This window comes from Thermobia domestica, chromosome 10, assembly GCF_964235325.1.
Source record: "Thermobia domestica chromosome 10, izTheDome1.hap1.1, whole genome shotgun sequence".
NCBI lineage: Eukaryota > Metazoa > Arthropoda > Insecta > Zygentoma > Lepismatidae > Thermobia > Thermobia domestica.
Window position 1 is genome coordinate 221,117,821 of NC_137463.1, and position 15,254 is coordinate 221,133,074.

The 15,254-nt window shown below is 36.2% G+C and overlaps 1 protein-coding gene across 4 annotated transcripts in view; it reads right to left on the reverse strand.

The window, feature by feature from the left end:
- The window catches only part of hlk (hulk), a 266,967-nt gene that overhangs the window by 190,933 nt on the left and 60,780 nt on the right, over window positions 1–15,254 (reverse strand). For all 4 annotated transcript variants that reach the window (XM_081729126.1, XM_081729125.1, XM_081729128.1 and 1 more), the window contains exon 2: window positions 9,679–9,861. In XM_081729126.1, the coding sequence (XP_081585252.1) occupies window positions 9,679–9,861 (183 nt within the window). The remainder of the gene's footprint in view (window positions 1–9,678; window positions 9,862–15,254) is intronic.

The window sequence follows — 15,254 nt, forward strand, 5'->3', positions numbered from 1 at the left end:
CCAACTAGCGAAGACATTTAAATATAAACAGAGGTTGATTCATTTATATTGAGTCGAAAGATAATGTGCAACTGTACCGCTCATGCGCCGTAACTTATCGCCGTACGATTACCACGAGATAGCAATAGTATCTCAGTCGCGTAGTCCAACAGTATGGTCAAGCATAGTCTGATGCCACCGAAACTGGGCAGATTCTGGAAAGGGTTCATTGTAGCAATTTCCAACATTAATGTAAATTCACGGCGTAGTGCGTCGTAGAAAATTGTCAATATTGCGTAATTTTCGTGTAGATAGTAACACTGTGAATCGTATTACACATAAATATACACCACAGAATCCTGAAGTTGTTAAGTGGCAATATTACAAAGGTTGACAACTGCATAAATTATCAAGTTTTACTGGAGAGTAAATTAAGCTCTTAGTATTCTATCTTTTTATTTATTTATTTGAACTGAAGGATATTTCAAAGGCAGCTAACAACTGCCATTGTTATAAGAGCCACACGGAGAACTATGCTAATAAAGACAGTAAATTGCCTTTGAAACACCCGTCAGCACTCAGCTAAATAAAATATGGATGAAACACATCAGTTTAAAACTTTCAATCCGAAGTCTGATTAGGACTAGAAGCACCTCTTAAATAGAAACAAACGAAGCTCAACTCTAGCTCGGGTACAACTATTATCTTTGAGATACCTTCTGCGGGTGGTGGTCAGTGTTGCCAACGTGAAAAGTTATAAAACCCCTTCTCGACAGTCAGAAAGTCCCATTTTGGTTTTGAATACCCCACGTTATACTAATTACAAGATAATAATAATAATAATAATAATAATAATAATAATAATAATAATAATAATAATAATAATAATAATAATAATAATAATACAGTAATAAAGTATGAAACTGTTCGGTCTATCCTCCTATACAAGACAGTTTGTGAATAACATTTGAACATGGCTGATTTGAATTCCTTAAAGGAGAACAAACTTTTATTTGGAGGGGAGGGAGTCAAAAGTGGAGTGTTATCACGACTTGCTGCGATCGCCTCATACTGACAAGTAAAACTTACGTTTGGGTGAATTGAATTGCTGACTGAGACACATATGAGAAAGTAGTACTAAATGTGGTCAGTATTTCAGTGAAGTTGTAGGTGCGAAGCTCCAGGGGTTTAGGAGATACAGCTACCAGAACATCACATGGAAGTACAGAATAGTCTTCATACAGTTGGAGGTAAAAGCTCTGTAACGACAAAAGGTGAATAACAAATATATGGGTACATATTAGGACTAGGGGGAAGTCATATAGTAAGGGTATACCTGACGGCGGTCATCTTGAAATCCGCCATTTTGAATTAAGGTTAAGTTTTTAAAATAGGAATAGAGTCATGTGATACATAATTTAAGGCGCAAATCTAATCAGAAGAACAATGGTGACGTTAATTTTGATTTACACACAATTGGTAAAAAGTTACAGGAAAATTAAATATTGTTGCAGCGAGAAATAGATGTGAACAGGATACAAGAAAAACAACGAAATGGCGTGCAAGTACAGCATCAAGCAACTAACATTGTAACGCCACCATTGTATTTCTGATTAACTTCTAGCCCGAAGTCATCTATTGCATTAATCTATTCCCATTTAATTTTGTGCTGATTAATGATAAAGCAAAAATGGTTATACCGTTGGATTTATGGTAAAATTTGCTATTAATAAGGTGTCACTGTTATGCGTTTTGTTTAAAACTTTTGTCTGATTCAAAATGGCGGATTTGAACATGGCCGCCATCAAGGCAACCCTTACCATAGACCTAATATTTATCCACCTGCTTTTTATTTAATTATCATCATTAACAAAAAATTTACAAGGTGGGGTAAAGGACTAATACATATGCTGCAACAATATTTAATTTCCCTGTAACTTTTTACCAATTGCGTGTAAATCAAAACTAACGTCACCATTATTCTTCTGATTAAATTTGCGCCTTAAATCATGTATCACATGACCCTATTCCTATTTTAAAAACTTAACCTTAATTCAAAATGGCGGATTTTAAAATGGCCGCCGTCAGGTATACCCTTACTATATGACTTTCCTCTAGTCCCAATATGTACCCATATATTTGTTATTCACTTTTTGTCGTTACAAGAGGTCTTACAGGGCTTTTACCTCCAACTGTATGAAGACTATTCTGTACTTCCATGTGATGTTCTGGTAGCTGTATCTCCTAAGCCCCTGGAGCTTCGCACCTACAACTTCACTGAAATACTGACCACATTTAGTACTACTTTCTCATATGTGTCTCAGTCAGCAACTCGATTCATCCAAACGTAAGGTTTACTTGTGAGTCTAACGATACTAATTTCGCTCTTCATACATTTTATGTGGAACGTTTTGGAAATTATTTGTTTATTGTTTGAAATTTTCTTCTTTTCTTCATTCACTCGTTGATTATTTTACTATTTTCTTCCGTTACACTGACAGAGTACAATTTTCATTCCTTGGCGGTTGATTTTTGTGTATCAGACACTTCACAAAACACTTTTTCAGTAGAATAAATTTTCCTAATTTAAAAAAAAAAAAAAAAAAAAAATCGGTTAATATTTGATAACCCTGATTTCACGCTTATTAATGGCTCATCGAGTCTAATTTTTGCCTTTGGAAAATTTTATTGTGTATATTTGATATACGTGAAAAATCCCATATGTTACCAATTTCGATTTTAAAAAATCCCTTCATCTCTTTTCAAGAATGGAGTTTTTCCATGGGTTAGCATCACTATTGGTGGTTGATTCCCTATAGAAAACATTCAAGCTCACATCTAAACGAAAACATTATTTGCTTGACATCAAGCGATGAAATTATCTTATACAAGATGTTTCAAAACAACACCGACAACGTTTGAGAGGTAATTCCTGATACCAAGATAAGACAAAAAGTATAGACCAACCTGGGTGCACAAACGCTTCCTTTCGGAGTTATAGGCTGCCGAAAGCATGAAAAAAATGAATTTCAAAGGTCCATTAGCTCCAAAACTATGGCACCTACCGTAGTCGGGTTAAGACTTCACTTAGAAATTAATATGTGCACTATCTAAAAATACATGTTTCAGAATCCTAAACTACTCTCGCAACAATTTTTGTAGAAGGAGTTTGGCTACAGGCATATAATTCAAAGTACTCACCAGTTACCTCTATAAAAATTGTTGCGGAAGTAGCGCAGGATTATGAAATTTGGATAGCGCATATATTAGTTCCTAAGTGAAGTCTTGATCCGACTACGGTAGGCCTCATAGTTTGGAGCTATGGACCTTTTAAAGTTCATTTTTTCCATGTTTTCGACAGCCTATAACTCCGAAAGGAAGCATTTGTGCACCCAGGTTAGTCTATAGTTTTTTTGTTTTATCTTGGTGTCAGGAATCACCTCTCAAACGTTGTCGGTGTTGTTTTGAAACACCCTGTATACGAGAACTGTTAACAGTTTTGTTGTTTTCCGCAGACAATCATAAATGAATATCCTGTACTAATATAGCTTTACATTTCCTTTTGTAGTAAGGCATGAAGGAAAATAAAAGAATGAAGAACAAATAGTAAATATTGAAGCAATTTCACCTATTGGCAAGGGCGCTGACTTTTTCTGTAAATTGGGGGGGGGGGCATTCAGATGCAGAAGGCATATATATATGAGGGTTTTAAGACAAATTGCATTCAAATTACAAATGCAAAATATTGTATATTCATAAATACAATGCGGGGGCCCACATGAGCTTTGTGGGGGTGGGGACACAGGCTCCCTCGGCCCCCAAGATCGGCGCCCTTGTCTATTGGTAGCAATAATAAACAAGTTTTGCACTTTTTTCGTACTACGGTTGTAAACACTTATTTGGTGTAAGTGTAAGAGGATTTTTTGAAACAATATTGTAGCAATTCCACTTAATAATACCAATAAATGTCTCTATTTACCGTAAAATAGAATTTCTAAATACTTATTTTCTATATAATTGGCATGTCTGTGTTTTCTTTACTACCTCATATACATCTTAAAAAACACTAAACAGACGGGAAGGTTGAATTTGCATAACTATATAAGCGCAAAGGTAAAAGTGTTAATTAATTATAGACCCTATACGTCTATGAAAACTATGTGGAATTATAATGTTTTACTAAATTACTAGAAAAAAAAATAGTCAAAATACTCATTTATAAAAAAAAAAAAAACATGCACTACTGCACAAAAATAAATGATTAGTTTATTTCAAACCAACTGAATATTTATAACTTCTCTACTACAAATGATGGAAATTCGCATTTTTGTTTGTTTCCTGTAGGCTAAGAATCTTGAAATTACAACAGCTACGTTCTCAGTGGTCATAAATCTTTCTATTCCTTTCGCAAAACAAGAAGATCGTAGCATTGAAGACAGCCACGCCAGCTTGTCGAAATAACACAAAGCCAAGCTTCTCGCTTTTCTTTTTGGTTTCAAGACGAGGCCCGGGTTTAATGTTCTTTTCAAGTTTACGAAGTCTCATCCAAGTATAAAGAAGTGTAACACGAATTTAATAACAAACATCTGAAGAATAAGATAACGATGTACTGAGTGTATATAAATGAATATAGCAGTTTAATTTCTTTATATTATCACTTCGGTGAGGTATACAAAATTATTTTAGGCTCAAAGAAAAAATCAAGAAAGAGTTTTAGTTGTACTCATGCGCGCAGATAGCTTTTCCTTGTTTCCGCTTGGCAGCGACAGTAACAAAGATGGCGACTCCTCAACAGAGGGCATTTTGCAGTTTCCTAGTTGCGAATCAGTTATTACAGTTTAAAGTGCGTTTCGTAAGGAATTTAATCGTGATCCCTCAAATACCAACACCATTCGTCGATGGGATAGCCAGTTTCAAACGATTGGCTGTCTGTTTAAGGTTAAAAGTACGGGACCACCAAGAGTGTCTGATGAGAATATTGAGCGTGTCTTTCTTCGAAGTCCTAAAAAAATATGTTAGGAAGAACAATCGTGAACTTGCAATGTCAGTGATAACAGCATGGAAGACCGTAAGAAGACACAAGCTTTACAGACTTTAAATCCTGCTGACTAAGCTGTACGCTCCAACTTCGCAACTAAAATGTTGCAGCAGGAAAATGATGACTTTCTTGATCGGGTTGTGTTCAGTAATAAATCAACATTTCATCTTAGTAACAAGGTTAACACGCACAATTTCAGAATCTGGGGGTCTGAAAAGCCTCATGAACCCTTACAATGCGAATGAGACACACTAAAAATTAATGTGTTCTGTGCTCTTTCTCGACGAAAAGTTTAAGCCGTACTTCTTCACTGATGATGCCGTAACTAGAATGATTTATTTGAAAATGCCTCGAGAATGCAAGATAAACCAAATAACTTCCTTTAGCAACAAGTTGGCGCATCTGCACATTGGCATCACAGTGTACAAGATTTCTTGAGTGATATCACTGAACGCGGGATTGGTCGCCATGATCCCCATGACACGGCTTATCTCCGGCCTCCAATATCACCGGATCTCACCCATTCGATTTTTTAATTTGGGATACGTGCCTCCACTGCTTCCTAACCTGACTAAGTTGAGAGACAAGATTCGAGGACCTGTTGCTGCCATTACTTCAAACATGTTGAGTGAAGTATGGAAGAAACTAGCTTACAGGTTAGATGTATGTTGGGTGACAAATCGGGACTCACATTGAAAATTCATAAGTTATGAGTTTTGTTGTTGTTAATTAAGGTTAAAGTGTAATGTTACATCTTTAAAATTACTCCGCGGCAATTTTTAGACTTCTAAACTGCTATGCAAAACTATCGAAACTCGAAATATTTGCAAATAAAATCTTTCAGTTTAAAGTTCCACAATTATATGCTTTACGCTAAGAGATATGATGATTAAAGCAAGTGAATGAGTATTTAAGAATTAGTGGAATGAGGATGTGAGAGAAAACAGAAGTACCCCGAAAAAAGCTTCCCACCACAAGCTTACTTGGCCGGGGATCGAACAAAGATCCAATGCACCAGAGATAAGTGCTCTACCAAAGAGCCACCGTGTCTCCATAGAAACTTAAAGAGTCTTATAGAACGACTATGCGTTCGTCCGACTATCAATAAGTATCATAGTAATAAACGTTACAGATAACAAGATAAAATATATTGATATGGATTCAGTGTCCCAAGAATTGTTTACATCTGAGCATTTAATTCTCTACACAAACAGGAAGCGGTAGAAATGTATCATTTCCGGTTTTAACGTTGATCACTATAGAGCAAAAACGAGAACAAATAGGGAGAAGCGGTTTCTTGCAATCGAGATTAAGTGTCCCGATAATATATTTCAGCTCTGTCCTTAACTCTTTACTAAAACCAGAAGTAATAGCCATCTTCCACAACTTCGATTTCAATATTGATCTACATAAAACAAAATAGATAACAGATAGCGAGAAGCGTTTTTCTTCAAAACCGATTTAGTATCTAACAATAGGTATCGCCAGGCATGTAGCCAAGGGGTGGGTCCGGGAGGTACGGACCCCCCTTCTTCGGATCCAGAAATGAAAAATATTAAGGAAGGATGAAACAAAAAGAAACGAGAAAAAGATGAATCAGCGTCAAAAATATAAAGCTACAGCAAGTGTTTAGTTACTCTTTCTTATGAGGAGCTTTGTATGGATGAAACCGGGGGGGGGGGGGGGGAGTGAAAATTGGTATTATTGTAACAAAACATTCCGAATTCCATCTATCTGCATGGATAACATAGAGTCTCAGGTAGAACTTAAGAAATGCCCAGAATCACCAATAATATGAGCCATTTTGAATTTCGCGGCACCTCTAATCCATTTTATAGGATGTCTTTACTCCTGAAAGAGTATCTCGTTGCTATCCTTGATGGCATTAAACGAAGATAAGAAAAAGAAGAAAAAAGAAGACAAGTAGAACCGAGTTCGAATGACCTCGGAAGTCTATATCTTTTTCAATACCGTACTTCTTTATTTTCTTTTACTCAAGATTTCTTCATAGTTTTTCTTCTTAAAATACTAACATATCCTCATTTTATTGTCCTAAAAGACCAATATGGCTATGTTGCCAGTAAAATAGTTTAGATTGATCGATCCCCTGGTGTGTAACCACAGTATTTCGTCACGGACCCCCCCCCCCCTATTTCGAAATCCTGGCTACGTGCCTGGTATCGCCTTCTCTCTCAACTCAGAAGTTGCAGAAAAAATCACTTCCGGTTTTAAGGTAGGGCGCTGTAGAGTAAAAACGGTAATACATAGTGAGAAGTGGTTTTCTGTACGTACATAATTATTAATCCTAGAAATGAGAAGGCGAGCCTTTGAGGCTCGTGACCACCATTTTTTATTAAGCAGCTGCTTTAATAAAAGTTGAAGATATGTTAGGTACCACTTCGGCATTTGCTGGATGTGAATGAGGAAAACCCAAGACAATTTCATTCAGGATGGCTAGTCTAGAAAAAGCTTTATACACTTTTTCGACCGAGTGACCCCACCGGGAATCGAACCCGGGACCGCTCACACCGAAAGCTTTTTAATATTTTATGAATTCTCACAGCGTGTTATGTATATTCATTCGTGATATGCCTCAATCAGCTTGAATGATATTTTAATTACTTGGTTTTAGCTTTTTTGTTTTTCATTTCTCATTATGAAAAGATAAGCCTCTGAGGCTTAAATGAAAGGTCAGCACTTTTCTTTCAGATTTTTCATTATTAAAATATTTAGTGGCCACTAGGTGGCAGCACTGTCAAATGAAGTTATTATAGTGAATATATTTTTATGTATAAACTGTTATTCAAAATTCAGGTTATTTTTAACTAGTATACTGTTTAATATATTGTTCTCGCCTAAGGGATTGTGCCAACATATTATGTAACACAGACAAGGGCGCCGATCCTGGAGGGGGCGAGTGGGCCCGGGCCCACAAAGCTGATGTGCCCCCCCTTATTGTATTTTAGAATATATAATATTTGGCATAATTTGAATGCAATTTGTCTTAAAATCCTCATACATGCCTTCTGCATCTGAATGGGCCCCCTTAAATTTACAGAGAAATCGGCGCCCTTGAACACAGAGAGCTTCACAGATCTTTATTCGAGTCATAGAGTTGGCGTCCACGGAATATCTTTCAGATCTTCGTCTGGAGACGCGACTTGCACTATGTGGCAACGTCGAGATAAAGAACCATAAAGTAGATATCAAATCCATCAAATATTTAGACACCAGTTCTTTCCAGATGGCAGTTAAAGTTGATAGACGTTTGCATTAGCACCACTTATTGGCATAACAGTCGAGGTAACTGCTTGATGTAATCGTACGTAGATTAATGATAATGGTTCCAAGTTAATCTGCGACGTTGTCACATTGTGAATTTTTGTATTTCCCATAGCGACTGAAGAAGGCTCCACAGAGTATACAGTTATATAGCATTTTCTCTTTATTTTGACCTGAGGAATGGTGCACTGTTGTTCGTGGGCACAATTTTTAGAGCATTATATATATATATATATATATATATATATATATATATATATATATATATATATATATATATATATATATATATATATATATATATATATATATACAGGGTGTTAATGAACTAGACCGGCAAACTGTAAGAGGTGATTCCTCACATCAAAATAAGAGAAAAAGTTCATATGGACCTATGGCGAAAATTGCATAGTTTCAGAGCTAGAGCTGTCCAAAATCGCGAAAAAGCCAAGTTTCAACAGGTCCTATTTCGAATTCCAGAAACCATGAATGGTGGTCCTTATCAGCGTAAAGGAAGCTACGCATACACAATCCAAAAGTTTATAATTCGTCAATTTTCAATAAGTGTACAGGGCATTCCGTACAGGGTGTAATTCTTACACATGCTCTTAATAGAGTTTTCAGATATACCCTGATTTCAAGGAGGGTCCAAAGTAAGCAGGAGGTAAGCCTTGACAACAATGGACATCCAATGCTTCGGAGGAAAGTCGGAAGTGTTAAGAACCGGTAGCTTCACGCTTTTTTGTGTTCGGAATAACGTGTGATGCGATGTATTTCGTCTCGGTATATTTCATGCTTTCTTCCCTTATAAGCGTGAAAGAAAACATTACAGCATGCGTTTTCCCGAGTACGAGAGACCGTGATACTGACGATCCTTAGCATTTCCGACATCGCGCCAAGGGATTCCGCGTTCACTGCTATCAAAACCTATCGTTTGTCTACTTTGGACCAACCATAAAAGCAGAGCATGTCTCAAAATTCGGTTGATGGCATGTCTGAGAATTTCACCCTGTATGTAATATTCTGTACACCCATTGAACATTAATGAAATATGCATTTTTGGATTTCGTATGTGTGACTTTCTTTACGCTGATAAGGACCACCATCCACAGTTTCTCGAATTCGAAATAGGTCCTCTTGAAATTTGACTTTTTCGCGATTTTGGACAGCCCTAGCTCTGAAACTATGCACTTTTCCCCACATGTCCATATGAACTTTTTCTCTTATTTTGATGTAAGGAAGCAGCTCCTACAGTTCGTCGGTATAGTTCATTAACGTTCTGTATATATATATATATATATATATATATATATATATATATATATATATATATATATATATATATATATATAACACTAGCCGTAAAACAATGCACTTACCTTCATAGATGATTGGCTCTTTCTCTCTAAAGTAGGTGAGGGCTGGAAATTTCGTAACGCCATACTGCTTCGCGAGACGTTTGTCGTTGATTTTGACAAAGTCCACTCCAAATGAATCTGTTTCATCGTCGATTTTTTCCAATTCGGAGAGAACTTTGTCACAGGTATGACAACTTCTTGCATCTGAAAAATACAAGGAAAGGAAAAGAATAGATTACTATTATGTTAATTTTTTTTTTGTACACCAACATTTCAACAGTTTCAGAAAAAAATAACTTTAAATATAACCGTATATATATTGGGGGTCAGAAATTATCATATTCACATGCGTAAAAGCAAAATTCTATTCATTTTAAAGCAATTTTAATAGATGATCTTGTTCTCTTTTTAGGCAAATTCTTTTCCATATTTTTTTTGGTTATAGTCTTAGTTATTTATAAGAAACTATTCTAACGCAATTCCCCAAATTGTTCACTGCAGCACCCGATGCGCCTTGGCTGATTTAAATATGACGTCATGAAATGTTTCACTGAAATGATTCTTAGACTACGTCATTTTCCAGTTTAATCATATTTTTACTGGTGAAAAATAAGATTTAGGATTTAATTTCTAGGCTTTCGGTATGTAAGGGCATATTAGCCCGTCGCGTAGAAGGGATGACTTCCATTGGCGAGCACACTACCCGGGAAAAGGGAAGGAAGAAAGGATTGGGGAAGGAAGGAAGCGGCCTGGGACCTATGTGTTAGGTACCACCCCGGCATTTGCTTGGTGTGAATGAGGAAAACACAGGAAAACCTCATTCAGGGTAGCTGGCCTGAAAAAGCTTTTTACACTTTTTCGACCGAGTGCCCCCATCGGGAATCGAACTCGGGTGCGCCCGCACCGAAGGCCTGCTGAAAGAAATATCGTTCAAAAATATATGTCAAACAGGAAATGAGAGTCACTATAACTACGATTCCATTTTGCAGTGAGTACCCATTAATTGCAAAAGTAAACAATGATCCTAAACTTCTCTTCTTAAAACAAACGTACTTCACACTTTTTGGATCAAAAGATCCAATATATTTCGGGCAAAGACTTTCTTGTAGGCCTTATATCTGGAGAACTATATATAGTGCGGCCAAACCTAAACTATCACTTAATTTAGTAAGATGTGCTTATTCCGAAAAAAAAAAAAGTTTCAGAGCCGTTCAAAAATTTTGTGGCAACTGATCCAAAAAAATACAATTATTTCATTCAGGCAAAAATTTTCTTGTACGCTTTATATCTGTAGAACTACATATAGTGTAGTTAAACCCAAACAATCACTTAACTCAGTATGACATGCTTATTCCGTAAAAAAAACGAAAACACAATTTAGGGGCCATTCAAATATTTTATGGCCCTTGATTCAAAAAATCCAATATATTTTCATTCAACCAAAAATTTTCTTGTAGGCTTTATATCTGGAAAACTACATATACTGTAGCCAAACCCAAACTATCACTTAACTCAGTATGATGTGCTTCTTCCGAAGGAAAAAAAAGAAAGAAAGAAAGAAAAGAAAAAAGCAATGGTTCAATATATTTCAATCAAACATTTTCTTGTACGCTTTATATCTGGAGAACTACAGATAGTGTAGCCAAATCCAAGCTATCACTTAACTTAGTAAGATGTGCTTATTCCGTGAAAAGAACGAAAACTCGATTTAGGGGCCGTTCAAAAATTTGGTGGCCCTTGATACCAAAACTAATTATTGGATAAGATCAAATCTTTTGATGCATTTTTTTATCACTCCTAATTCTTTTGGCCAAGATGGTAATCTTATGATCCATTTTTTGATTATTCATAAAATTCTTGTTTCATAAATTCTCCTTGAGAGTGATCTTTCGATTACAAAATCTAAAAAGTATCGCTAAAAAACACTCAGAAACATAAGTACTCCCGCCGAGTCGTGAAGCTTGGGCTCTAAACCAATCATAGATTTTTTTTTTAAGCTCCGATAAATTGGAAAACTTTGGTACAATTCGTGGAGCCGCTTTCCGAGCGCACACTTAGAAAAACGTCAAACTGCTGAAATTCAACAACAACGCTGCCAAACTTGCCCCCCCCCCAAAAAAAAAGCATGTAAAAATTACCATTAATAACACTGCACAACAATAACCACTGTAACAATTATTCTAAAAAGGTAATAATAAGACGAAGAGTAACAACGAAAATATTACGCAACAAAAAACAATTAACAAAACGGAACTTGGCACCAATCCGACAACACTGTACTCTTGTGAGATGTTTTCCGTATAGCGCGAGAGACGACACTAACAAAATTTGATTAGTGGGGGTTGACGACTGGAACACGCCCTTGCGTTCTATTGGGTGGTGAGCTCGGCAGACCTAGGTCAAGCTTCACGACTCGGCGCGAATACTATAATACAAACTGAAACTTAAAAAAAAAAAAAAAAAAAAAAAAAAAAAAATCAGTAGCTGGTAAAGCTTTCGCGTAGACATCGATTTCGCCATTATGGTAATAGGAGAGAAAATGGCTACCAATGAAGGAGGAAACAGTTTCATGTCTTGGATTTTCACCTCTATCAGTCTGTTATTCCTGTGCAATGTAATTTTACGACATTCAATTTTAGGGTTAAAATATCTTGTTTTATCTCAATGGGATCTATGAAATTGGTAAATATCTTATTTTTTGACATTTTTTCTTATTAATTAACAATAATATTCAAACATTTTACGTTATTTTTATTTATTTTTCCCCAATTGAGAATATTTCTGATACAGATACCAATGGTTTTCAAGTTTTATTTTATGAGTCAAAGAACGACACATTCATGTCTAGAGACGCATAAATAACAGATAGTTGTGTTGCTGCTTCTCAAAACAAGGCATGTTGTGTCAGCATCTCGCCATTTTTGAAACAAAGAACAAACATGTAAGATGGCCAATTTGTGATTAACAGCATTCGTAGAAGAATCGCATGCAGCTGTCTTATTATTTCTGGCACATTAGATACGCATAGCGATACAAAGAGGAGATAAATGACCGTGTAAAATTTATAAGAAGAGACCTTGTACAGTTTATGCTTTCAACCCTAACGTGGTTACATATGTGGAAGATCTTCACATACACACTGCCATTCTTTATGGCACAGTTTCAGGTTTTTTAAAAAATATATATTAGTGTGATACTGTGGTTATGGTAAGTAAGGGATAATTACGACCAAAAGGTTATTTCCAATTGATTTTGATATATCTGTTAGTAGGGTCAGTGATTCTCATATCTGGAAATAAGGAAATAAAGAATACGAAATGTAGTCATTTAGATTCAGTTTATTTAGATACCAAGAAACGTCCATTGGGTATCAGCAGCCACAATGTCAGAGGGGCAAGGGGGGCGGGCGCCCACCAGACGGCTACGTATGCTCCCCAGACATGTATTGTATTGAAATATAAAGGTATCCTTTTTCGGTATACAAAACATAGCAACCCAACCAAAATTTTCTCTGTTCCTCCGACTTCTCCCTCCCATCCAAAGAAGTAAAAGGTAGCATCGTCACTGAAAATCAGTATCGAGATATTGGTATGTCCAGATCAGTGGTATTACGCCTCACCGGGGTCACCTGGGTCAAAACTTTTATTCGGCTTCTTCGACCCGGGGATTAGACTAACCTGATGATTTGGAATCAGCCTAAATATCTGCTCTACAGTATTACTGAAAAATTTTATAGTGGATTAATGAGGCCCACTCTACTCTAGCTTGACTATTCATTTGTTTGATTTCTGATGGGACATTTCTTAATCTCGCTGCCAAGTCTTATGTTTACTGGTCTAATTTTATGTTTATTCATCTTCCTATGTTGAAAAACAATGCAGTGAATTTGAACACTTACTATTTAGAATGACTTAACGAAACATAGTTTGCGCTCAGCAGCGTCTCTTACACTATACATTACATATTTTACAGGATTGTTCGATTAAATTTTGACAACCTCTCATAAGAAAAACACGTAGGCTTCTCGTTTCTGTGATTCTCATGCTTTTATACTCTAATAGATCATGTAATTATCTTTCAGTGCAATGGTTTGACACACACAGATACATACATGAATATAGAAAATTTTAGGTTTAGTGAGAAGAAATAGAGAAAGGATAGGATTATTTTTGTTACCAATTTCAAAATACTCTCCATTTGAATGACGATGTTTCGTTGTTACCCAGGACACCAGTCTGACTAATACTACTTAAGGAAGTGAAGGCTGTGCCTTGATAGCACTGAACACGAAATGTTCCACCGGCAGAATCGGAAGTGTTAGGGACTACCAGCACCATGGTCCCTTGTGTTCGAAGGTGGCCCCGAGTAGCATAGTAGCTAACGAAATCATCTTTTCTTCGAGCGGTCCCAGGTTCGATTCACGCCGAGGACACTGGGTCGGGAAAGTGTAAAAGGATTTTGAGGCGTCATCCTGAGTGAGATTTTTCTGATTTCTCCTTAAGAGTCGCCTTATGCATCCTCTTGCATTGTTTACTTAATATATGACCAAACATATCTTGAGGATGTGGACTGTGGCACCTTTTACGTACTGCGACTCTTAGCATGTTAGAGTTGAACTACTGAAAAAGTGAATAAAATCTTGATGTGAATTAATTTGATATTATACCGAATTAAGTTTAATTTATGTTCGTTTCAATTACAATGTCAAACGGCTTTCTTGCAACTGAGTCAAGCAATTTTCCATTAGCCCGCAGGTATTTAAAAAAAAATCACATTTATTTTTACCAAAGTAGATGTGTATAACACAGCTGATAAAAAAAACTGTATTTCTTCACTTTTCCGAGAAGAACAAGGAGAATAACACCTAAAATTTATGATGAAACTTGAAGAAATAGTTATTCTTCTTACAGCCTCTGTTAAAATTACCAAACAGATTATTACGAATGCAGAACAACATTCAAGAGGACAAACCCCAAGGAAAATTCAGACAAAACGGACTAAATTCAAGCGACAGAAGCATAGGAACAAATTAATAAAATAATGATTATTTTTATCTTCCACTGTTATGCATCTAAAATGTTATCTGAAATTCTTCACTTTACGGAAATAACTTTTAAAAAAATGCTGAAAACCCAATAAAAGACGTAAGACTGTCATAGTAGAGTCAATCCATTCTAAGTGGTCAAGCATGTGCCGCTTGACCATCTCCAAAAAATCTAATTTGTTCAGAAATGTTAAATAGATATAAGAGTACTTCCTAACCACAATTAATACTTTTTACAAGATTCAATGGCTGCCGCCATTTTGCGTTTTCTCGATTTCAGGCGTTTACGTTGTTTTGAGTATCTCAGCATGTATTGTCCTAGCAATTTGAAAATTGTTGGACGTATCCAACTTGTGCAGAGCTAAAACTTTGATCTCCTAACATTTTTGCCTAAAACTAGTTGAAAGGGGTGAAATCAGGGCCTACAGTAGCAACATTTTTGGAAATTGAAGACATGTTTGGGAAGAGGAAACAACTGACGTAGAGGGCGTCAATTTGAGTGTGCATGTAGTACAGGGTCATAAGTTTATACACAAAAATTTGCAGACCTGTA